The sequence below is a fragment of the Anomaloglossus baeobatrachus genome, chromosome 1 (assembly GCF_048569485.1).
Source record: "Anomaloglossus baeobatrachus isolate aAnoBae1 chromosome 1, aAnoBae1.hap1, whole genome shotgun sequence".
Classification (NCBI taxonomy): domain Eukaryota; kingdom Metazoa; phylum Chordata; class Amphibia; order Anura; family Aromobatidae; genus Anomaloglossus; species Anomaloglossus baeobatrachus.
Genome location: NC_134353.1, coordinates 793,610,233 through 793,634,921, shown reverse-complemented (window position 1 = coordinate 793,634,921; position 24,689 = coordinate 793,610,233). Strand labels below are relative to the sequence as shown.

Below are 24,689 nucleotides of genomic sequence, written 5' to 3'. Positions count from 1 at the left end.
TATGACAAGTTTTTCTCCCCTCATTCACCTTTTGTGTCTCACCTATTTCTTCATAGACTATAAGCTTACGAGCAGGGCCCTCACTCCTCTTCGTATCTGAATTTTGTTATTTGTATTGTCTCATACTGTCTATACATGTCCCCTCTGAATTGGAAAGCGCTGCTGAATATGTTGGTGCTATATAAATAAAAAATATTATTATTATTATTATTATGGCACCAACGTCTCCAGCCTTTCCACTAATGTATATGTCCCAGCATCGCCTGTGATGTAAATGTTTCAGCATCTCCTGTGATGCGTATGTCCCCAGCGTCTCCTGTGATGTATATGCCCAGCCTCCCCAGTGAGGTATATTACCAGTGTCTCCTGTGATGTATATGTTCCAGCACCTCCTACACTGTAAATATATGCCCCCAACGTTTCCTGTGATGTGTATGCCTCTAGCGTCTCTTGGTATGTATAAGTTCCAAGCATCTCCTAAGACATATACAACCCCTGCGTCTCCTGTGATGCGTATGTGCCCTGCATCTCCAGTAATATATATACTGCAGCTCCAGCATCTCCTGTGATGTATATGCCCAAGTATCTCTTGTGATATATAAAATTGCCAAACTTTTGAAGCGTGATCACCAAACAATCAAGCATTTCATGGCAAATAGCCAACAGCGTCGCGTATTGGGCAAAAAAGGCGCAAAATAACTGCCCATGAACTGAGGAAAATCCAGCATGAAGCTGCCAAGATGCCTTTTACCACCAGTTTTGCCATATTTCAGAGCTGCAACGTTACTGGAGTATCAAAAAGCACAAGGTATGCCATACTCAGGGACATGGCCAAGGTAAGGAAGCCTGAAAAATGACCACATTTGAACAAGAAACATAAGATAAAACGTCAAGACTGGGCCAAGAAATATCTTAAGACTGATTTTTCAAAGGTTTTATGGACTGATGAAATAAGAGTGAGTCTTGATGGGCCAGAGGGCCAGAGGCTGGATCAGTAAAGGGCAGAGAGCTCTACTCCGACTCAGACGCCAGCAAGGTGGAGGTGGGGTACTGGTATGGGCTGGTATCATCAAAGATGAACTTGTGGGACCTTTTCGAGTTGAGTATAGAGTGAAGCTCAACTTCCAAGCCTACTGCCAGTTTCTGGAAGACAACTTCTTCAAGCAGTGGTACAGGAAGAAGTCAGTATTGTTCAAGAATAACATGATTTTCATGCAGGACAATGCTCCATCACATGCATCCAACTACTCCACGGCGTGGCTGGCCAGTAAAGGTTTAAAAGATGAAGAAATAATGACATGGCCCCCAGTTCACCTGATCTGAACCCCATAGAGAACCTGTGGTCCCTCATAAAATGTAAGGTCTACAGGGAGGGAAAACAGTACACCTCTCGGAACAGTGTCTGGGAGACACTGCAGTGTCTGGTGGCTGCTGCATGCAATGTTGATCGTAAACAGATCAAGCAACTGACAGAATCTATGGATGGTAACATGTTGAACAACACTCAACAGTGTCATCATAAAGAAAGGTGTCTATATTGGTCACTAATTTTTGGGGTTTTGTTTTTGCATGTCAGAAATGTTCATTTCTAAATTTTGTGCAGTTATATTGGTTTACCTGGTGAAAATAAACAAGTGAGATGGGAATATGTTTGGTTTTTATTAAGTTCCCTAATAATTCTGTACAGTAATAGTTACCTACACAAACAGATATCCTCCTAAGATAGCCAAATCTAAAAGAAAATCCACTCCAGTCTTTTGGGTTGATTGAGAACATAGTTGTTGATCAATAAAAAAAAAATCCTTTAAAGTACAACTTGCCTAATAATTTTGCACACAGTGTATATAACAGTCTCAGTGTCTTCTATGTGATGTATACATAAAAAAGGAAGAACTGCGACAACAACGCCAATGAATGAAAGTGGTAAGCTTTATTGAACACAGGGTAGGTGGGTGGCGGCACAATACAAGTGAGACTACAGGTCACAGTGAGTCCAGAATCTATTGGTCAATAAAGTATCAGTAGAAAAATGCTCAAAAAATGAATAAGCATAATAATATCCCTAAACCACAATTGATATAGGGGACAACAAGGTACACCAACCAAAAGGAGCTATGTGAATATCACATGATGGGAGTGGGAGTCAGTAGTGAGGAGCATGGTATAAGGATTTACTAGTTACCAGATGCTCATGAGATATAAACAAACCTCAAAGGGCACAGACTGGGCCACACCAACCCCCACCAAGGTAATATAAGTGAGTAGACCACATTGCTAGAGAGACTAAGATGGTGGCATACCTTGAGGGGAAATCCTGGAACACGCTGGGACCTGCGTCTGCCCGACGGCCGTTTCGGCTGTCAAAAGTCTTCGTCAGGGGGAGTCAATGTGATGTATACAGTAGACCTCCCACTGCTTGAGTTCTATAAATGTAGCTTGAGGAGTGATGAAGCAGTGTAATATGCACCTGTGTTCAGAACAGGTTTCTGCTAAGAGTTCTTTACAAAACTTATCATCACAAAGAGTAGACTGTGTTTCAGACTGAAAAAAACCTGGAAAAACAGTTACGAGTAGCAACATGATCAATACCACCTAATGTCCTATGTCATCAAAGAGAAGTAGCTCCAGACATTGCCTCTCAAGACCCTAAGCCCAGACTATGATGTCAAGCAGCAAGACTCTGAGCCCAGATTATGAGAGGTCTAGCCGCAGACATCACCTGTCAAGACCACTTCCCGAAAGTGACCCAAGGGAGCCAAGCTGTTGCTTCCTGCTCGGCCGTGCAGTACCTCATGCGGGGACTGTAATTATAATGCCCCAGATGTAATCCATTATGCAATATATTATCTGTTATTCAGAGACTAAAGGGTGCTTTACACGCTGCGACATCGCTAACGATATATCGTCGGGGTCATGGTGTTTGTGATGCACATCTGGCGTCGTTAGCGACATCGCAGCATGTGACAGCTAGGAGCGATGATCAATGATCGCAAAAACGTCAAAAAATGTTGATCGTTGACACGTCGCTCCTTTTCATAATATTGTTGGTGGTGCATGCCATATCGCTATGTGTGGCACCGAAGGAACGACGAACATCTCCTTACCTGTGTCCACCGGCAATGAGGAAGGAAGAAGGTGGGCGGGATATTCCGCCCGCTCATCTCCGCCTCTCCGCTTCTATTGGACGGCTGCCGTGTGACGTCGCTGTGATGCCGCACGAACCACCCCATTAGAAAGGAGGCGGTTCGCCGGCCACAGCGACGTCACAGGTAAGGTAAGTCTGTGTGATAAGTGTAAGCGATGTTGTGCGCCACGGGCAGCGATTTGCCTGTGACGCAGAACCGACGGCGGCGGATACGCTTGCTAGCGATATCGATAGCAATATCGCAGTGTGTAAAGTGCCCTTTAGGGTATGGTACTGCTGGGACTTTAGATAGGCAACTGCATTAGTCGGTGGCCCTGACATACGTAATCTCCTGATGGTAGTTGATTTGGGCTACTAATTGCCTAGTAGTGGAGTGTTTATCCCAGGGCCAGCTATATGAGACGTGTGTAGACAGGTGTCATGTTCATTATATGTGTAAAATGAGTAGATTATGATCAGTTTTCTGCTATAGTAATTCCCTGTATTAGCCCTATCCCAGTTTCTGTAATAATAAATAAAATTGAGAGTCACAACTGTTTCTTCCTTCTCTGTGTGTTGCATTTTAGACCTGCTGTTAAATGTACATCACAGGAGGGGCTGGGGGCATATATATCACAGGAAGGGCTGGGATATTAGCCTCACAGGAGGGTTTGGGGGCATATACTCCACAGGGCCTAGCGACAAAAACATACATCACAAAAGGGGCTGGGGGTATATACTTCACAGGAGAGGCTGGGGCACAGACATCACAGGAGGTGTTGGGGGTACATACATCACAGGAAACGATGGGGGCGTATACATCACAGGAGGGGCTGGGGCATATACATAACAGGAAACACTGGCGCATATGTATAACAGGAGGGGCTGGGGTATATACATCATAGGAGGTGCTAGGGGCAGACACATCACAGGTGAAGCTGGGGCATATACATCACAGGGAGGGCTGGGGGATATTCATCACTGGGAAGTCTTGTGGCATAGACATCACGGGGTATAGACATTACTGATTCACTAGGGGTATAAACATCACTGAGGGGCACATACATCACTGGGGGTATATACATCACTGGGGCACATACATCAATGAGGGCACATACATCACTAGGGGGTATGTACATCACTGCGGGGCACATATATCACTGGGAGGCACATACAGCACTGGGGTGCACATACAGCAGATGGGGCTGCATCTCTTCTTCTGTGGGTCAGAAGTACATCACGTGCAATACCCGCTCACAAGGTACGTCTTCACGTGACCTTCAGTGTATGCCCATGCAGCGTTCAGTAGTGCATGCTGAATACGTGTGATGGCAGGACATGTGGGATTTAAAGAGGAAGCAGTCAGCAAGACACGGCTGCTGCCCAAGTACTGCGGTCCCCAGGAATCTGTCCAGGGGCCACAGAAAAAGTCATTGTAGGCTGGTTGTTCCCCACCCCTGCTCTAAGCTATTGTGGTGGTGTGTTTCATTCCTTTGCTGCCTGTTTATGATTGCTCAGCATTATGCAGAGTAAAGAAGTACAAGCTCTCAGTAAATACTGTCTGATTTCACCGACTTGGACTTAAAAGAAACCTGACAGCATGAGAGAAATTTACATGACGGTGACGCCGGCTTACAGGAATCATGTTATCATGCTCACAAGGGAGTGATAACATGGGATCACAAGGGAGTGATAACATGGAAAGAGGGCTGACTAGTCTGGGGAACTAACGCCCCTTCGATTAGTCACAAGCCTAATTATCATAGGGAAAGCGAGGTTTTTAAGTTGTTTTTTTAAACATTCATATTAGTGAATATCATCAATTAGAGGATATTGTCGCATCACTGCACAGCATCAAGAGAAGGAATGTTCCCAACAATGAACAGTGGAAGAAAGAAAGTAATGGTTTGTTGTACAAGTACAGTATTCACAGAATCACTGCTCCTTAAAAATGCAAATTGAAAAGACAAATATACTGCCTGGTCTGAGTATTAAAATATGTCTTCATCTGGTAGCCCAAGATAGGTTGAAGAAATTTTCAAGTCTAGGGGGGAACCATGACTAGTGGATAGCACATAGCAGAGTATCTTCAAATTGCATGTACGGTTGCTATACGTTTTAACAGGTAAACTATGTAAACTAGGTAGCTATTATAATTAGAGTTGAGCGCGGTTCGTGGTTCGTGGTTCTCCAGTTCGCAGTTCGAGTGATTTTGGGGGCTGTTCTAGATCGAACTAGAACTCGAGCTTTTTGCTAAAAGCTCGATAGTTCTAGTTACGTTCAAGAACGGTTCTAGCAGAAAAAAGCCAAGCTAATTACTAAATGGCTTTCCGCTGTAATAGTGTAAGTCACTCTGTGACTCACACTATTATGAAATTTCAGCATATAGTGTGCGGGAACAGCGCGTTCAGATCACTGCTGCTGGGATAATGGCGATCGACATTTTTTTTTTTCTGTTCTTCCTTCCCTCCCTAAGCGCGCGTGTAGTGGGGCGTGCCAGCATGTCAGCCAATCCCAGACACACACACAGCTAAGTGGACTTTTAGCCAGAGAAGCAACGGCATGTGTGATAGGATGTCCATGTCACATGTCCCTACATTATAAAAACTGACATTTTGTTCCAGCACGGCATTATCTGCCTTCTGCGTCTGGGTGTCAGTCACCTCTCACGCAGCTCCTGTCGCCGATACTGCTGTGTACGCTCTACACACAGCGCTATACAGAATAGAGATAGAAGTTTCTTTCAGCCCTTGTAAGGGCTAATTACAGCAGGCTCAGAGCCATAGGTGACAGTCATGTCCGTGGAAACCGTTGTTTAACAGCTACAGATAAGAGCGTCTGTGTAGCTAAGGTCAGGTAGTTCCTTGCTGCATTTCACCATTAGGATGGATAGAAAGTGAGGCTTCCTTTCCTCTACACTGACCCACAACCCGGCCACTGTACCCTCCTGCCCTTTACACACTCAAGCTCATTGTTACTAAGCCATTATACTAGCAAACACTGAGGAAACTTAGTGGCATCCTAAAAGTGGCTGTTGGACTTCATTAGTGTCCCACTGGTGCAAAGATATTTGCAGCACCTCTGCATTGCACACTCAAGCTCATTGTTACAAAGCCATTATAATACCAAACACGGAGGAAACTTAGTGGCATCCTAAAAGTGGCTGTTGGACTTCATTAGTGTCCCACTAGTGCAAAGATATTTGCAGCACCTCTGCATTACACACTCAAGCTCGTTGTTACAAAGCCATTATAATACCAAACACTGAGGAAGCTTAGTGGCATCCTAAAAGTGGCTGTTGGACTTCATTAGTGTCCCACTGGTGCAAATCTATTTGCAGCACCTCTGCATTGCACACTGAAGCTCATTGTTACAAAGCCATTATAATAACAAACACTGAGGAAACTTAGTGGCATCCTAAAAGTGGCTGTTGGACTTCATTAGTGTCCCACTAGTGCAAAGATATTTGCAGCACCTCTGCATTGCACACTCAAGCTCATTTTTACTAAGCTATTATACTAGCAAACTGTGCTGCCATTTTAAGGGCCATAGTTTCATTGTCCGAGATAGTTATTGTTGTTTATTCTGCTGTCAATAAAGGTAGACTACCGCTGCAATCTACACCACCTCTCAATATTTACTACGACATTTTAAGTGCACAATCTTGTCGCTAGCAAAATGAGTGGCAAAATAAGAGATGCTGGTTGAAAGGGGAAGAGGCGTGTTGGAAAAGGAAAAAAAGGGTTTGTCCGTGGGGAAGGTGGCAAAGCTCTATTAACATCTGCTGAAGATAGGTCATCTTCCAGCAAAAGTAAGATGTCTACTACTTTCCGTGGACAATCGGATGTTCTCCCTTTTTTACGAACACGAACAACTGGAACAAAGGTAGATGATGGCCAAAAAAAGAAAATGCTTGAATGGATCTCAAGTGGTCCAACAAGTGCCCACTCCTCCACCTCAACTACTGCATCCAAAAAACACCAGTCCTCTGAGTTGTCATCCCAATCACACTTGCTTTCTCCCAGCTCTAAAGTCTCCATCGGCCCTGCACAGTATGGTGGAACTGAGATGGCTGAGCCTGCAGAGCTGTTCAGTCACACTATAGCCTGGGAATCAGAGGTGTGCTCCCAAGCTACAGTGAGTACAGACCAGGAAATGGTCTGCAGTGATGCCCAGAACCTTTGTGACTCAGATTCAGGCCATGATGACCAAGTTTCTGAGCATAATGTTGACCCTTATTCACAAACTGAAACACCTGTTGTAATAGACAATGAGGAACATACTGATGACGAAGAGACGAAGATACCAGATTGGGATGACAACTTAAATATTCGTTCAGGGTAGGAAGAGGCTCGGTCTGAGGGGGAGGGGAGTTAAAACACAACGCTTGATGAGGAACTTCTAGATCCCACAGTCAGGCACTCGAGGAGGTCAACAGAGGCGGTGGAGGAGGATGCTACTGACGACGAAGTTACCTTAAGCCTTCCTGGACAGAGGAGGAGTACTGGTAGCACGTCTACAACTGCATCCTTAGCCACCAATTTGCCTCTGAGCACTAGTCGGGGTGGCTCAGCAGGTCGCATGCCCTCTAAGCCTTTCCTAGCCTGGTCCTTTTTTGACATAGCAAAAGATCGCCCAAATCATGTGATATGTAAAATTTGACGTGATTCTGTTAGTAGAGGGCAAAACCTCAGCAGTTTGACAACTTCTTCCATGAATCGTCACGTGAATAAATATCATATGTCCCAGTGGGAAGCTCACCGTGCTGCAATGCGGCCTAGTGGAGCGGACCATCCACCGCCTGCTCCTTCCAGTGCATCCGCGCGCTCTTCATCTTCTAGGACTGTGGGGACAGCTGTCACACCTGGTTTTCCACGCACAACTTCCACCACTGTAACCACAACAGGCAGTTTGCTTGGTAGGTCGTCAGTTGGTTTGGAAGGGGAAACAAGTGCGTGTGTACAGCTCTCTCAGACATCGATAGCACCAACAATCATGGCAACATCATGTCTACGCCTGCACTTTCCTCACAAACCTGCATTTTTCCAGGGACACCCTACTCACCACCGTCTACACACAGCAGCCAGATCTCTGTCCCTCAGATGTGGCCAAATAAAAGGCCATTTCCTGCGACCCACGACAAAGCTAAGAGGTTGACTTTATCCCTCTGTAAGCTCTTGGCTACCAAAATGCTGCCTTTCTGCCTGGTGGACACACAGGATTTTAGAGACCTTATGTCTGTCGCTGTGCCCCAGTACGAGATGGCCAGTCGCCACTACTTCTCTGAGAAAGGTGTGCCTGCGCTACACCAGCATATCGCACACAACATCACCGCTGCCTTGAGAAACTCTGTGTGTGAACGGGTGCATTTCATCACCGATACTTGGACCAGTAAGCATGGACAGGGACGTTACATGTCGCTGACTGGGCACTGGGTAACTATGGTGATAGATGGTGAAGGGTCTACTGCACAAGTCTTGCCGTCCCCACAACTTGTGTGTCAATCCTCTGTCTGTCCAAGTTCCTCCACTGCTTCTGCCTCCTCAACCTCGTCTGGGTCCTCCACCTCCACCCCAAGCCTGCCTGGTCAGGCCACCAGTGTTGTAACTGCGCAGAAGGAATCACGCACCCCTCATTACTATGCTGGCAGCAGAGCGCAACGGCATCAGGCGGTCTTTGTCTTGAAATGTCTTGGAACTAAGAGTCACACAGCGGCTGAGTTGTGGGCAGCTCTGGAGACTGAGTTTGGTAAATGGTTGTCTCCACTCAACCTGCAGCCTGGTAAGGCCGTGTGCGACAATGCTGCAAACCTGGGTGCGGCCCTTCGCCCGGGCAAGGTGACACACGTGCCTTGTATGGCTCACGTGTTGAACCTTGTTGTCCATCAATTTTTAATACACTATCCCGGCCTAGATGGCCTTCTGAACAGGGCACGAAAACTGTCTGCTCACTTCCGCCGTTCAACCGCCGCAGCTGAGCGACTTGCATTGCTCATTGCTCCAGAAGTCTTTCGGCCTACTGGTTCATCGCCTGAAATGCGATGTGCCGACACACTGGAATTTGACTCTCCACATGTTACAGCGACTGTGGCAGCACCGCGGAACCCTGGTGCAATACGTCATGATGTATAGCCTGGGCCAACGAGATGCAGAGGTGGGGCAGATCACCCTGATGGAGTGGTCTCAGATCAAGGACCTATGCATCCTTCTGCACAGTTTCGACATGGCGACGAATATGTTTAGCACTGACAATGCCATTATCAGCATGACAATTCCAGTCATTTACATGCTGGAGCACATGCTAAACACTATTTGGACTCAGGGGGTGGGACAACAGGAAGGGGAGGAACTACAGGAGGATTCATATGCGCAAGAGACAACAACATCACCAAAGTCCAGACGTTCATCATCACCAAGGCGGCAGGCATGGGACCATGTGGGGCAGGGATCAACAAGGGCGCATAGTAGCAGGCAAAATGTTGAGGAAGGTGCAGAAGAACATGAAGAAATGGAGGACGAACTGTCCATGGACAAGGAAGACTCAGCGGATGAGGGAGACCTTGGTCAAATTTCAGTTGAAAGAAGTTGGGGGGAGATGTCAGAGGAAGAAAGAACGGTTAGCACCTCTATGCCAGAAACACAGCATGGACTTGGTCAGTTCGAGCCATAGAAAGGGACGCACGTCTGTTACAAAAGCTGTTACTCGATCTTAACTCGGCTTTTCCACCAAACACCCGTGGTGCAATCTCCCAGTTGTGACTCGACAAAGATGGGACGGTCTCGTCATCTTCAACAGTCTAACCGTACCAGCAGCACCATATCTGGTGCTGGTAACAGCAATTTTATTGAATCTTTTCATAATTTTTTTAGACCATCCTTTGCAAGGCCACCTGAAACAACAAGTCTGACACATAGTCAACGGCTGGAGAGGATGATACAGGAGTATCTCCAAATGAACATCGATGCCATGACTTTGCAACTGGAGCCTTGCTCATTTTGGGCTTCAAATCTTGAAAAATGGCCAGAGCTCTCCACTTACGCCTTGGAGATCTTGTCGTGTCCAGCTGCCAGCGTTGTCTCTGAACGTGTCTTCAGTGCTGCTGGGTGTGTGCTGACAGATAAGCGCACGCGTCTGTCCAGTGACAATGTGGACAGACTAACGTTCATCAAAATGAACAAGTCATGGATCCACAAGGAATTTACTACCCCTGTGTCATCCTGGGGAGAGTAAATACTTGTGGATTTTGAATGTGCTTGATGCAAATCTACCTGTGAAGTGTACAACTGGGGCACAAGTGCTGCCACTGAAGGGGTGGGTGTCTGTGTGGCCCAATTTTTGGAAAAAAGGGAGACTCCGCTTGGAGTAACCCTTGCTTGGTGTGTTTTTAAAAAGGAGCCAAGATGAACAAGTCATGTTTCAGCAAAGACTTTGCTACCTACCCTGGTGCCATCCTGGGGACGGTTAAGGATGTCGTATTTTTTAATGTGCTTGATGCAAATCTACCTGTGAAGTGTACAACTGGGGCACAAGTGCTGCCACTGAAGGGGTGGGTGTCTGTGTGGCCCAATTTTTGGAAAAAAGGGAGACTCCGCTTTGAGTCACCTTGCGGTGTTTTACATCATTTTAGAAGGGCATGTCATGCCTATATCTGTGTCTCCTTCTCTTTTTTATTGTCCAGCTCTTTTGTTTTCGCATGAGTATATGTCCTTGTCACTTTCCCATGTGTTTGTGTTATGTTGTGAGTTGTTTGTCACCTTTTCGACACCTTTGAGGGTGTTTTCTAGGTGTTTTTATGTGTTTGTGATTGCCTCCCATTGTTTCCTATGCTGTTCGAGTGGTTCGCCGAACCGAACGCGAACCAGACCTCGGTTCGGCGAACCGAACTCGAGCCGAACCACGACCGGTTCGCTCATCTCTAATTATAATACACATGTGGACACATGATGGACAGTGACTGATCACAAGATGGAATGCAAGAGTCATCATGAAAATAGCTGGAAAAGATATCCAGTAGTATATAGATAACTTGGAAAGGGTTTGCTGATCTCACAAAGTTGACAGAATAATTTTGAGCAGAAACATCACATTGTGTAATTTCCATAAGATGTACCAAACATGTATATATCTATCCGCACCAGAGAAACCGGGAGTAACAGGAGGAGAATGCTTACTGAAATTTACAGCAGATTTGAAGAGTCCGCCAACATTTATTACAGGTTTGAAATGACTACTAAGATTTACAACTAGTCTGAAAATCCCCTGCTTTCAAGTGCACATCAAAGAATCCCACATATCCCAGAGTCAAGATTAGCATTTGCCTTATCAGTAGTAAATCCTAACACATGAGGACGTCCACTGTGGTTCACCACAATTCTCAAGAAACCAGTTTAACTTGAGGATTAATTACATGATAATTTCAATGGGGCTGCATTGTATCAGGGGAAAAAAAATAACAAAATTCAGATGACAAAGTCTTAAACTGAGGACTTTAGAAAACAGACACCAAAACTAGATCTGTCCTATCAAAATTAGGACCATCTGAGTGCAACATTTCAGTTCTTCAAACCATGAGCCTTTGTCAAGCTCTAGACCCCAGTTTTCCACTTATCTCACATCTGATGTACTGCAATTTTTGCTGTATGTATATGGACCATAATGAGTTTGTATCCTGAGGTTTGCACCCTTTTGCTATATCAGTTTTGTAAAGAGGTACTCTGTTTTGAGGATAGATAGATAGATAGATAGATAGATAGATAAATGTGTGGGATTACAACAGTTCTATGGTAGTAGGCAAATTCCACATAAAACTCACTATATCGATATAGTCCCTGGCAGGTAACTGTGGGGAAGGGGTGACATAATAAGGAGCATGCATAGAAGATGTGCATTGAAAACATGGAGTAGGCGAAATAAGTTATTGCATCCTCTGCCATGGAATGTATCAAGCGTTGGCTGCTAACCAGCATCAGCAAGCTCTGATCAAGTTGGTCATACATTTGTTTGACTGAATCTTATGTGCAACTATTCTTATCATTGACTGTTAAAAATGATATAAATGAGGTGACCTTTATTCAGATATTTTGTGTCATTTCTATTCATCACTTTGTATCCTTTATCCACTCCCTCTCCCATACTGTTTCAACAGTAGTTTGTAGGAAAAAAGAAAATGAGTCTGAGTTGCAATTTTAGAAACAACTCATGGATGAGGATGGGTCTTAGAAGACCTCTGTAAAAGTTTAACTGATTAAGTTAAAATATTAGGATACGGCTATACGGCGACTTTTGTCACACAAAAATATGTCTGCAATTGCTGCTAAAAATCTTGACTTCAGGAATCATGATGTATTCCAAATGTGACTGTGACTCAAGATCAATAATAATGCAAATGCAAGTCACACGACAAATCACATAAATGTTTGGTTTTAGAAAGTTGATATTGTGGAATTAAAGCCTTGGGTATCTGCACACAATCAGGACACGACACTTCCTGGACGCAGTGTGTCTTCTACTGCAGTGACCCAATAGTTCAGCAGGAATATGCAGCGATCCGTGCACACGATTAGGGTTTGTTCTGCTGCGGACTTTTGTGCATAAATTAAATTGGCATGCTAGATCTCAAAAAGCTGTGCCACATGTCAGTTTATACTGAAAAAAAAAAAAAGCACAGTGGGCATCGGATTTCTCTAAATTCCACTGCACTTGTACTGTACAACACAGCATTTTGTACGCAGGGAAAATACCCTGCATCCAAAACACTGCAAACCCTGAACTTGCGCACATAGGTTTTTGGTGCATCTTTATGGTCACCAAGATGCACCTAAATGCATGCATTTCCTTCCCCCAGCAAAGTCTATGAGATTTCTTTTTTGCTGTCTGCATAGTTCATCTTTTTTTGGCTGCGCTTTTGAAGATACAGCCAAGATTCAGCATGTAATTTCTTTTTGCGTTTTGTCACTGCGTTTCTCACTAGTGATGGGAGGAGTGGCAGATCAATCTCCTGCTGACTCAGGGTCGGCAGGAGATTTATTCCTGGTATCTGGCCAGATGCCTGTCACCATATAAAGTCTATGGGGACCAGAATCCGGCGCAAAAAGGGTAGGAGCAAGTGATTCATACTTACAGAGTCAATGCCGCAGCTGTCACACTGCTCCCGCAGCCACTCATTCATTTCCTGGGCTGCTCATTACCTTCATTGAATATGCACTGCTTCCCGGGCCAACCAGCATCTGTGATTGGTAGCAGTCAGTTGCGCCTCCACACTGAGTGACAGCGTGTCTGACACTTCCAAACACAGATTCCGGTAGGCGGGTCTATAACGTACAGTGAAATAACTAAATTAAAAAAAATTGGCGTAGGGTCCCCCAAATTATGATACCCAGCACAGATAAAGCCTTGGCTAAAGGCTGCAGCGCCCAGCCATGCGCTTATCTTGGCTGGGTATCAAAATAGGACAAACCGCATATGGCTTTTTTTAAATTAGTTAATAAATCATTTTAAAAAACAGCGTGCAGTACCCCTAATTTTGATACCCAGCCAAGATAATGCCTGACAGCTGGTATTCTCAGGCTGGAGAGACCCATGATTATTGGGCACCCCCCAACCTAAAAACCAGCATGCAGCTGCCCGGAATTTCCGCATCCATTAGATGCGACAGTTTTGGCACTTTACCAGGCTCTTCCAGATTGCCCTGGTGAGGTGGCAATTGGAGTAATAAGGAGTTAATGGCAGCCCACAGCTACCACTAAGCCCTATATTAGTAAAGAGAGGCACCTATGAGACCCCCCATTACTAATCTGTAAGTGAAAGTAAATAAACACAAACACCCCAAAAAATCCTTTATTTGAAGTAAAAGATAAAAAAGCAATCTCTTTCCCACTTTATTAACCCCCAAAACACCCCTACAGGTTGGACATAATCCACGCAAGGTCCCACGATGCTTTCAACACTGCTACATCTAAATTCACACCGAGCAGCCATAGAACTTGACTGCTCGCTGTGAGGTTCAGGCAGTGACTGAAGTGATCCACGCAATTAGCGGTGACACCACTCAGGTGATTTCTGGTCAAAGGTGGAGGACCATGGAAACCTTCAGCTGTGGCCGCAGCTAGCCTGAGTGACGTCACCGCTGATCGCGGCTCAGTCTCTGCCTGAAGCTCACAGCAGGCAGTGATGGTCTTTGGCACTCGCTGTGAGCTTCAGATATAGCAGAGCTGATTTGTTGTGGGACCTCGTGTGGATAACATCGGACCTGCAGGGGTGTTTTGGGGGTATAAGGGGTGAAAGAGGGTGGGTTTTGGCTTTTATTTCATATAAATTATTTTTTGGGTGTTTGTGTTTATTTACTTGCACTTACAGATTAGTGATTGGGTATCTTATCGATGCCTCCCATTGCTAATCTAGGGCTTAGTGGCAGCTGAAGACTGCCATTAACTCTTTATTACCCCAATTGCCACCGCACCAATTCAACAGGAAGAGTCGAGTCCCGCACCAGGCTTGGCACATCTAATGGATGCGCAACTTCTGGTGCAGCTGCGGACTGCTATTGTTAGGCTGTAAAGGAGCAAATAACGACGGCCCTTCCCACCCTAATAATATCAGCCCCCGGTTGTCTGCTGTACCTTGGCTGGTTTTAGAAAGATGGGTTGACCCCACATCATTTTTTTTTAAATAAATCAAATAATCATGGGCTAAAAAAGCATGGGATCCCCTCTATTTTTAATAACCAGCTAAGGTACAGCAGACAGCTGAGGGTTGCAGCCTGCAGCTGCTGCTGTTCCTGTTCTGGATATGTGGGGGGGGGCCCATTTCATTTTTTTTACCAAAAATAATTAAAAAAACAGCTAGCTATCCCTCTATCGAGCTATTCTGTTTTTTCTTTCTGTCTATTCTATCTGTTCTTTCTTTCTATCTACTCTATATGTTCTATCTATCTATTCTTTCTATTTTTTCTATCTATTCTAGCTATCAATTATTCTATCCTATCATATTATGTTTCTCCTTTAAAAAACGCAGCAAAAACGCATGTGTTCTTTGATTTTTTGGGCCACAAGCTGCGTTTCTGTGACCACAGGATAAAAAGATGCACTCAAGATGCACTTCAATGCACTCAAGATGCAGCGTGCAGACATAGCCTAAATGATGCAGTGTGCGGATGAGACCTTATTCTCCATGTCTGTAGCGTCAAAATGATAATCTAGAAAGAGATTCGCTTATAGAGACCAGAAAAGTGTGAATGTTCCACCAACTGCTTATTGCTATGAATTATATGACTTTTGGCACAATCTGGTGCCCAGTGCACATAACTTTAGTTTTTGTAGTTGCTGTCATTGTACCTTTTGTTAGGAAACACAGGCACATACATATTTCCCACAGGAGCAGCTGCTAAATTATTCTTAGAAATTGCTGTTAATTTAAAACAAATCTAAAGCTATGTGGACCGATCTGCAAATATTCCCTAAAATGCAGTAGATTGAAAACAGATTTCATCTTGTAAAGAGGGGAATTCTGCGCAATTATTTTATGCATGCAAGTTCTAATGTGTCTGGAAGTTGTAAGGTCATAATGTATCTGTAAGGAGGATGTATCTCTTATCTACCATATCCTTTGTTTTCTATAACCAAAGTAAGCAATATAGGAAGGGACACCTGCAATAACATAACCAGCCCTTCCTGACTAGTGCTAGCCCACCAGGGGACACAGAGCTGGGGTAGTCACACAGCTCCTGACACTCATTGTGCTTCCCAGTCTGTAGTGTTCATTCATCTTGTCATTTTTCCTCTTCTTCCTCCATCCTTTCCTGTGGTCACTGTACATTGGATGCATTGCTATGCTGTTCTTCATTCTTGCTTCTTCTCTCCCAGCCTCTCTGATTGTGATTCAATGTCTCATTTGCAGAAGTCCCAGCAGTTCTCCCCTCCTTCCCACCCTGATGTTTCTGTGTTGCTGCTGTTGTATATATACATGTCTCTGTATCCAGAGTAATCAGCTCCTCGCTTCCTCCTGTTGCACATCCTCCAGCCCAAAAATCTATGGAGCAATCGCCTGCACTCCCCCCTGCCACCCTGTGACACTCCCAGCACTTACTTTACCAGCAGATCCTAGGACTTATCTTCTGCAAGGGGTACAGCACTTCACAACATGGGACCCAAGTCTTCCTCTGGCTTCTACCTGAGCAGAACCTCTGCTGCCCTGCTGGCACTGCTGCTGGCTGCTCTGCTCTTGGCACTGATTGTGCTGGGAACTCTGTATGCCAGAACTAGGAAAGCAGAACTTACAGAGGAGCAGACAGACACTGCCACCACCAACACGACCACCCCTTCTTTCCTATTCACCTTGCCTACACAAGCCACAGGACGACCTGGTTTATGGGACAACCCCAGGCTGCCTCCTGACCTGGTGCCCTTACACTATGACCTGGAGCTGTGGCCAAGAACAGTGGCAGAAGCAGATGGCAACTATCATCTGTCTGGGCAGGTGAACATCACCATCAGCTGTGTGCATGGCACAGACATTGTGCTGCTGCATAGCTCCCATCTAAACATCAGCCGGGCACAGCTGGCACCCCTGACAGAGCTCAGCTACAAGAATGAGCAGACACACAGCAAAAAGTCAAAAACAGGACTCAAACTGAGTAATAAAGCCAACCTGTATGAAGAGGAAGCGTCCTCACACCTACAAGACACAAGTGCCAGCTCCCCAGACCATGGGCAGAATATTACCATCACCAACCTGTGGCATTCGGAGCTCCATCAGTACCTTGTGCTGGAGCTGGAGAGGACACTTGTGCCAGGGAACCTGTACATACTCGAGCTGGACTACCAAGGCTTCCTGAGTGTGGACTACTCAGGACTCTTCATAGCACACTACAAAGACTTTGACCAAGACAAGTAAGTGATGAATAAAGTGTCCTAAGTTCCTCTTAACCCTCTAAGATGCATGCACACAGCATTCAGTGCCATCTCCTTAATGTCCTCATTTCCTCCAGTTACTGTGCATGTTTCATGGAGCTATATAGTGTTAGTGTATTGTGGAGCTATATAGTGTTAGTGTATTGTGGAGCTATATAGTGTTAGTGTATTGTGGAGCTATATAGTGTTAGTGTATTGTGGAGCTATATAGTGTTAGTGTATTGCTGAGCTATATAGTGATAGTGTATTGTGGAGCTATATAGTGATAGTGTATTGTGGAGCTATATAGTGTTAGTGTATTGTTGAGCTGCTATATAGTGTTAGTGTATTGTGGAGCTATATAGTGTTAGTGTATTGTGGAGCTATATAGTGTTAGTGTATTGTGGAGCTATATAGTGTTAGTGTATTGTGGAGCTATATAGTGTTAGAATATTGTGGAGCTATATAGTGTTAGTGTATTGTGGAGCTATATAGTGTTAGTGTATTGTGGAGCTATATAGTGTTAGTGTATTGTGGAGCTATATAGTGTTAGTGTATTGTGGAGCTATATAGTGTTAGTGTATTGTGGAGCTATATAGTGTTAGTGTATTGTGGAGCTATATAGTATTAGTGTATTGTGGAGCTATATAGTGTTAGTGTATTGTGGAGCTATATAGTGTTAGTGTATTGTGGAGCTATATAGTGTTAGTGTATTGTGGAGCTATATAGTGATAGTGTATTGTGGAGCTATATAGTGATAGTGTATTGTGGAGCTATATAGTGTTAGTGTATTGTGGAGCTATATAGTGTTAGTGTATTGTGGAGCTATATAGTGTTAGTGTATTGTGGAGCTATATAGTGTTAGTGTATTGTGGAGCTATATAGTGTTAGTGTATTGTGGAGCTATATAGTGTTAGTGTATTGTGGAGCTATATAGTGTTAGTGTATTGTGGAGCTATATAGTGTTAGTGTATTGTGGAGCTATATAGTGTTAGTGTATTGTGGAGCTATATAGTGATAGTGTATTGTGGAGCTATATAGTGATAGTGTATTGTGGAGCTATATAGTGATAGTGTATTGTGGAGCTATATAGTGTTAGTGTATTGTGGAGCTATATAGTGTTAGTGTATTGTGGAGCTATATAGTGTTAGTGTATTGTGGAGCTATATAGTGTTAGTGTATTGTGGAGCTATATAGTGTTAGTGTATTGTGGAGCTATATAGTGTTAGTGTATTGTGGAGCTATATAGTGTTAGTGTATTGTGGAGCTATATAGTGTTAGTGTATTGTGGAGCTATATAGTGTTAGTGTATTGTGGAGCTATATAGTGTTAGTGTATTGCTGAGCTATATAGTGATAGTGTATTGTGGAGCTATATAGTGATAGTGTATTGTGGAGCTATATAGTGTTAGTGTATTGTTGAGCTGCTATATAGTGTTAGTGTATTGTAGAGCTATATAGTGTTAGTGTATTGTGGAGCTATATAGTGTTAGTGTATTGTGGAGCTATATAGTGTTAGTGTATTGTGGAGCTATATAGTGTTAGTGTATTGTGGAGCTATATAGTGTTAGTGTATTGTGGAGCTATATAGTGTTAGTGTATTGTGGAGCTATATAGTGTTAGTGTATTGTGGAGCTATATAGTATTAGTGTATTGTGGAGCTATATAGTGTTAGTGTATTGTGGAGCTATATAGTGTTAGTGTATTGTGGAGCTATATAGTGTTAGTGTATTGTGGAGCTATATAGTGTTAGTGTATTGTGGAGCTATATAGTGTTAGTGTATTGTGGAGCTATATAGTGTTAGTGTATTGTGGAGCTATATAGTGTTAGTGTATTGAGGAGCTATATAGTGTTAGTGTATTGTGGAGCTATATAGTGTTAGTGTATTGTGGAGCTATATAGTGTTAGAATATTGTGGAGCTATATAGTGTTAGTGTATTGTGGAGCTATATAGTGTTAGTGTATTGTGGAGCTATATAGTGTTAGTGTATTGTGGAGCTATATAGTGTTAGTGTATTGTGGAGCTATATAGTGTTAGTGTATTGTGGAGCTATATAGTGTTAGTGTATTGTGGAGCTATATAGTATTAGTGTATTGTGGAGCTATATAGTGTTAGTGTATTGTGGAGCTATATAGTGTTAGTGTATTGTGGAGCTATATAGTATTAGTGTATTGTGGAGCTATATAGTATTAGTGTATTGTGGAGCTATATAGTGTTAGTGTATTGTGGAGCTATATAGTGTTAGTGTATTGTGGAACTATATAGTGTTAGTGTATTGTGGAGCTATATAGTGTTAGTGTATTGTGGAGCTATATAGTGATAGTGTATTGTGGAGCTATATAGTGTTAGTGTATTGTGGAGCTATATAGTGTTAGTGTATTGTGGAGCTATATAGTGTTAGTGTATTATGGAGCTATATAGTGTTAGTGTATTGTGGAGCTAAATAGTGTTAGTGTATTGTGGAGCTATATAGTGTTAGTGTATTGTGGAGCTATATAGTGTTAGTGTATTGTGGAGCTATATAGTGTTAGTGTATTGTGGAGCTATATAGTGTTAGTGTATTGTGGAGCTATATAGTATTAGTGTATTGTGGAGCTATATAGTGTTAGTGTATTGTGGAGCTATATAGTGTTAGTGTATTGTGGAGCTATATAGTGTTAGTGTATTGTGGAGCTATATAGTGTTAGTGTATTGTGGAGCTATATAGTGTTAGTGTATTGTGGAGCTATATAGTGTTAGTGTATTGTGGAGCTATATAGTGTTAGTGTATTGTGGAGCTATATAGTGTTAGTGTATTGTGGAGCTATATAGTGTTAGTGTATTGTGGAGCTATATAGTGTTAGTGTATTGTGGAGCTATATAGTGTTAGTGTATTGTGGAGCTATATAGTGTTAGTGTATTGTGGAGCTATATAGTGTTAGTGTATTGTGGAGCTATATAGTGTTAGTGTATTGTGGAGCTATATAGTGTTCGTGTATTGTGGAGCTATATAGTGTATTGTGGAGCTATATAGTATTAGTGTATTGTGGAGCTATATAGTGTTAGTGTATTGTGGAGCTATATAGTGTATTATGGAGCTATATAGTATTAGTGTATTGTGGAGCTATATAGTGTTAGTGTATTGTGGAGCTATATAGTGTTAGTGTATTGTGGAGCTATATAGTGTTAGTGTATTGTGGAGCTATATAGTGTATTGTGGAGCTATATAGTGTTAGTGTATTGTGGAGCTATATAGTGTTAGTGTATTGTGGAGCTATATAGTGTTAGTGTATTGCTGAGCTATATAGTGATAGTGTATTGTGGAGCTATATAGTGATAGTGTATTGTGGAGCTATATAGTGTTAGTGTATTGTTGAGCTATATAGTGTTAGTGTACTGTTGAGCTATATAGCGATAGTGTATTGTCAAGCTATATAGTGATAGTGTATTGTGGAGCTATATAGTATTAGTGTATTGTGGAGCTATATAGTGTTAGTGTATTGTGGAGCTATATAGTGTTAGTGTATTGTGGAGCTATATAGTGTTAGTGTATTGTGGAGCTATATAGTGTTAGTGTATTGTGGAGCTATATAGTGTTAGTGTATTGTGGAGCTATATAGTGTTAGTGTATTGTGGAGCTATATAGTATTAGTGTATTGTGGAGCTATATAGTATTAGTGTATTGTGGAGCTGTGGCGCCCCTGACCTGGTCAGGTACCACTGAGTACTGCACCCATGCTGGGGACAGTACAATACAGGTAATCCAGAAGGCTGACCGAGGTGTGACTACACAGGCGCATAGTGATCAGGTCTCACACATGTACCTTTGAGAGGACCCCTGGGGATCCCAGGAGGGGGCAAAGCCTTCACCTCCACTGGAATAGTGGAGGGGGCCAAAAGCCTCCATCTCCAATCGAGGGGTGTGGTAAGAGAGCCTGGTTGCTAGGTGGCGTAGGCAGGCACAAGAGGGAGTAGGAAGAGAACAGTCTGAAGCAGAGTGGGGAGGAGTGAGGAGCATGGAAGAGGAGCTCTGACAGGAGCAGCAGTGCAGGTCCCTCAAGTGAGCCGGTTCAGTGTGCAGTTCAGGGGAGAGCAGGAGCAGACCCCTGGGGCTGTTGCAGTCTGACAGCGTCCGCGCAGTGGCTACCGACGGGGGAGAACGGTCACCTAGTGGTGCTACCCGAAAGCCATCTTCAGCTAAAGAGAGAGCAACGGAGTGGGAAGTAAGGAGACTGCTAGGGAGAACCAGGCCCAAACGGGCGGCAGATCCCGGTGCGGGGATAGATCCAACTTTCCTTGCTAAACCTGCCGGTGTGGGGCCCTCAAAGCCCACACCACAACACTACAGAGTCCGCAGCCACGTAGCCACAGTTAGGGCCCATAGTTCACAGGAGGCAAGCAGCCGGAGTGTCCTGGTCCAGGCTACAAGCAAACGGGCCAAAACGAAGGGGAGAGAGGCACCAGCAACTTCCCTGGGTGACCCCCATAGGGACTAAAAGTCGGGGTTACCCCAAACCACCAAGGGCTAAGGAAGGCGAGTCGGTAGTCACCCTCATCAGTCAGCCTGAAGGACACCTGGTTCCAGCCTGGTTCATCCCAGCTACGCCCGGGTTACTCACTCTGCCACCTTCTGTGAGTAAAACCCCTGAAAGACATCCTGCTTGTGTGGAGTTATTCTGCGCCTTGTGGTTCTACACACCTACACAGGGCCCTGGGGCCTGCCTCACTCTCAGGAGGCTATTACAACCGACTGCACCCACCATCAGCCCCAGGCATCCCTTAATCTGCAGTGGCGGTCCCCACTGACCGCAATTCTGAGAGTGGCGTCACGATAAATAGAAGATTTCCTACCGGTGACAGGATCCAGCTGCGTGGAGTCCCTGAAGGTAATGCACCGACACTGCATCAGCGGGGCTTCACAGAGCTATATAGTGTTAGTGTATTGTGGAGCTATATAGTGTTAGTGTATTGTGGAGCTATATAGTGTTAGTGTATTGTGGAGCTATATAGTGTTAGTGTATTGTGGAGCTATATAGTGTATTGTGGAGCTATATAGTGTTAGTGTATTGTGGAGCTATATAGTGTTAGTGTATTGTGGAGCTATATAGTGTTAGTGTATTGTGGAGCTATATAGTGTTAGTGTATTGTGGAGCTATATAGTGTTAGTGTATTGTGGAGCTATATAGTGTTAGTGTATTGTGGAGCTATATAGTGTTAGTGTATTGTGGAGCTATATAGTGTTAGTGTATTGTGGAGCTATATAGTGATAGTGTATTGTGGAGCTATATAGTGTTAGTGTATTGTGGAGCTATATAGTGTTAGTGTATTGTGGAGCTATATAGTGTTAGTGTATTGTGGAGCTATATAGTGTTAGTGTATTGTGGAGCTATATAGTGTATTGTGGAGCTATATAGTGTTAGTGTATTGTGGAGCTATATAGTGTTAGTGTATTGTGGAGCTATATAGTGTATTGTGGAGCTATATAGTGTTAGTGTATTGTGGAGCTATATAGTGTTAGTGTATTGTGGAGCTATATAGTGTTAGTGTATTGTGGAGCTATATAGTGTTAGTGTACTGTGGAGCTATATAGTGTTAGTGTATTGTGGAGCTATATAGTGTTAGTGTATTGTGGAGCTATATAGTGTTAGTGTATTGTGGAGCTATATAGTGTTAGTGTATTGTGGAGCTATATAGTGTTAGTGTATTGTGGAGCTATATAGTGTTAGTGTATTGTGGAGCTATATAGTGTTAGTGTATTGTGGAGCTATATAGTGTTAGTGTATTGTGGAGCTATATAGTGTATTGTGGAGCTATATAGTGTTAGTGTATTGTGGAGCTATATAGTATTAGTGTATTGTGGAGCTATATAGTGTTAGTGTATTGTGGAGCTATATAGTGTTAGTGTATTGTGGAGCTATATAGTGTTAGTGTATTGTGGAGCTATATAGTGTTAGTGTATTGTGGAGCTATATAGTGTTAGTGTATTGTGGAGCTATATAGTGTTAGTGTATTGTGGAGCTATATAGTGTTAGTGTATTGTGGAGCTATATAGTGTTAGTGTATTGTGGAGCTATATAGTGTTAGTGTATTGTGGAGCTATAAAAAAAATGTTTGTTTAAAAGAACAGAAAGTCCTCAGTGGTTGATACCTTTTAATGGCTAACTGAAAAGATGGTAATAATAGCAAGCTTTCGAGACTACTCAGGTCTCTTCATCAGGCATGGTATAACACAAAATCTGAAGAGTCACATATTTATACACAACAGGACTTAGAATAGTGCAGTTAAAAAAAAAAAAAAAAAAACAAGTTATATGTAACAGAACTATCACTATGGCAGGGGGGCAAACTGTTGTGGGGCCATAAATACTGCTGCAGTTCAGTGTGAAAGTTTTATTGTCCTTTGATAAGGGTCTGGTCCGGGCTGTGACACGCTCGGATGTGGAGCTATATAGTGTTAGTGTATTGTGGAGCTATATAGTGTTAGTGTATTGTGGAGCTATATAGTGTTAGTGTATTGTGGAGCTATATAGTGTTAGTGTATTGTGGAGCTATATAGTGTTAGTGTATTGTGGAGCTATATAGTGTTAGTGTATTGTGGAGCTATATAGTGTTAGTGTATTGTGGAGCTATATAGTGTTAGTGTATTGTGGAGCTATATAGTGTTAGTGTATTGTGGAGCTATATAGTGTTAGTGTATTGTGGAGCTATATAGTGTTAGTGTATTGTGGAGCTATATAGTGTTAGTGTATTGTGGAGCTATATAGTGTTAGTGTATTGTGGAGCTATATAGTGTTAGTGTATTGTGGAGCTATATAGTGTTAGTGTATTGTGGAGCTATATAGTGTTAGTGTATTGTGGAGCTATATAGTGTTAGTGTATTGTGGAGCTATATAGTGTTAGTGTATTGTGGAGCTATATAGTGTTAGTGTATTGTGGAGCTATATAGTGTTAGTGTATTGTGGAGCTATATAGTGTTAGTGTATTGTGGAGCTATATAGTGTTAGTGTATTGTGGAGCTATATAGTGTTAGTGTATTGTGGAGCTATATAGTGTTAGTGTATTGTGGAGCTATATAGTGTTAGTGTATTGTGGAGCTATATAGTGTTAGTGTATTGTGGAGCTATATAGTGTTAGTGTATTGTGGAGCTATATAGTGTTAGTGTATTGTGGAGCTATATAGTGTTAGTGTATTGTGGAGCTATATAGTGTTAGTGTATTGTGGAGCTATATAGTGTTAGTGTATTGTGGAGCTATATAGTGTTAGTGTATTGTGGAGCTATATAGTGTTAGTGTATTGTGGAGCTATATAGTGTTAGTGTATTGTGGAGCTATATAGTGTTAGTGTATTGTGGAGCTATATAGTGTTAGTGTATTGTGGAGCTATATAGTGTTAGTGTATTGTGGAGCTATATAGTGTTAGTGTATTGTGGAGCTATATAGTGTTAGTGTATTGTGGAGCTATATAGTGTTAGTGTATTGTGGAGCTATATAGTGTTAGTGTATTGTGGAGCTATATAGTGTTAGTGTATTGTGGAGCTATATAGTGTTAGTGTATTGTGGAGCTATATAGTGTTAGTGTATTGTGGAGCTATATAGTGTTAGTGTATTGTGGAGCTATATAGTGTTAGTGTATTGTGGAGCTATATAGTGTTAGTGTATTGTGGAGCTATATAGTGTTAGTGTATTGTGGAGCTATATA

General features: G+C 43.1%; 1 protein-coding gene across 1 annotated transcript in view; it reads left to right on the top strand.

The window, feature by feature from the left end:
* The first annotated feature begins 16,167 nt into the window (after positions 1-16,167).
* Positions 16,168-24,689, top strand: part of LVRN (laeverin) — a 237,581-nt gene continuing 229,059 nt past the window's right edge. Inside the window, exon 1 of the mRNA XM_075341890.1 lies at positions 16,168-17,010. Coding sequence (XP_075198005.1) covers positions 16,262-17,010 — 749 coding nt within the window. The 5' untranslated portion in view covers positions 16,168-16,261. The remainder of the gene's footprint in view (positions 17,011-24,689) is intronic.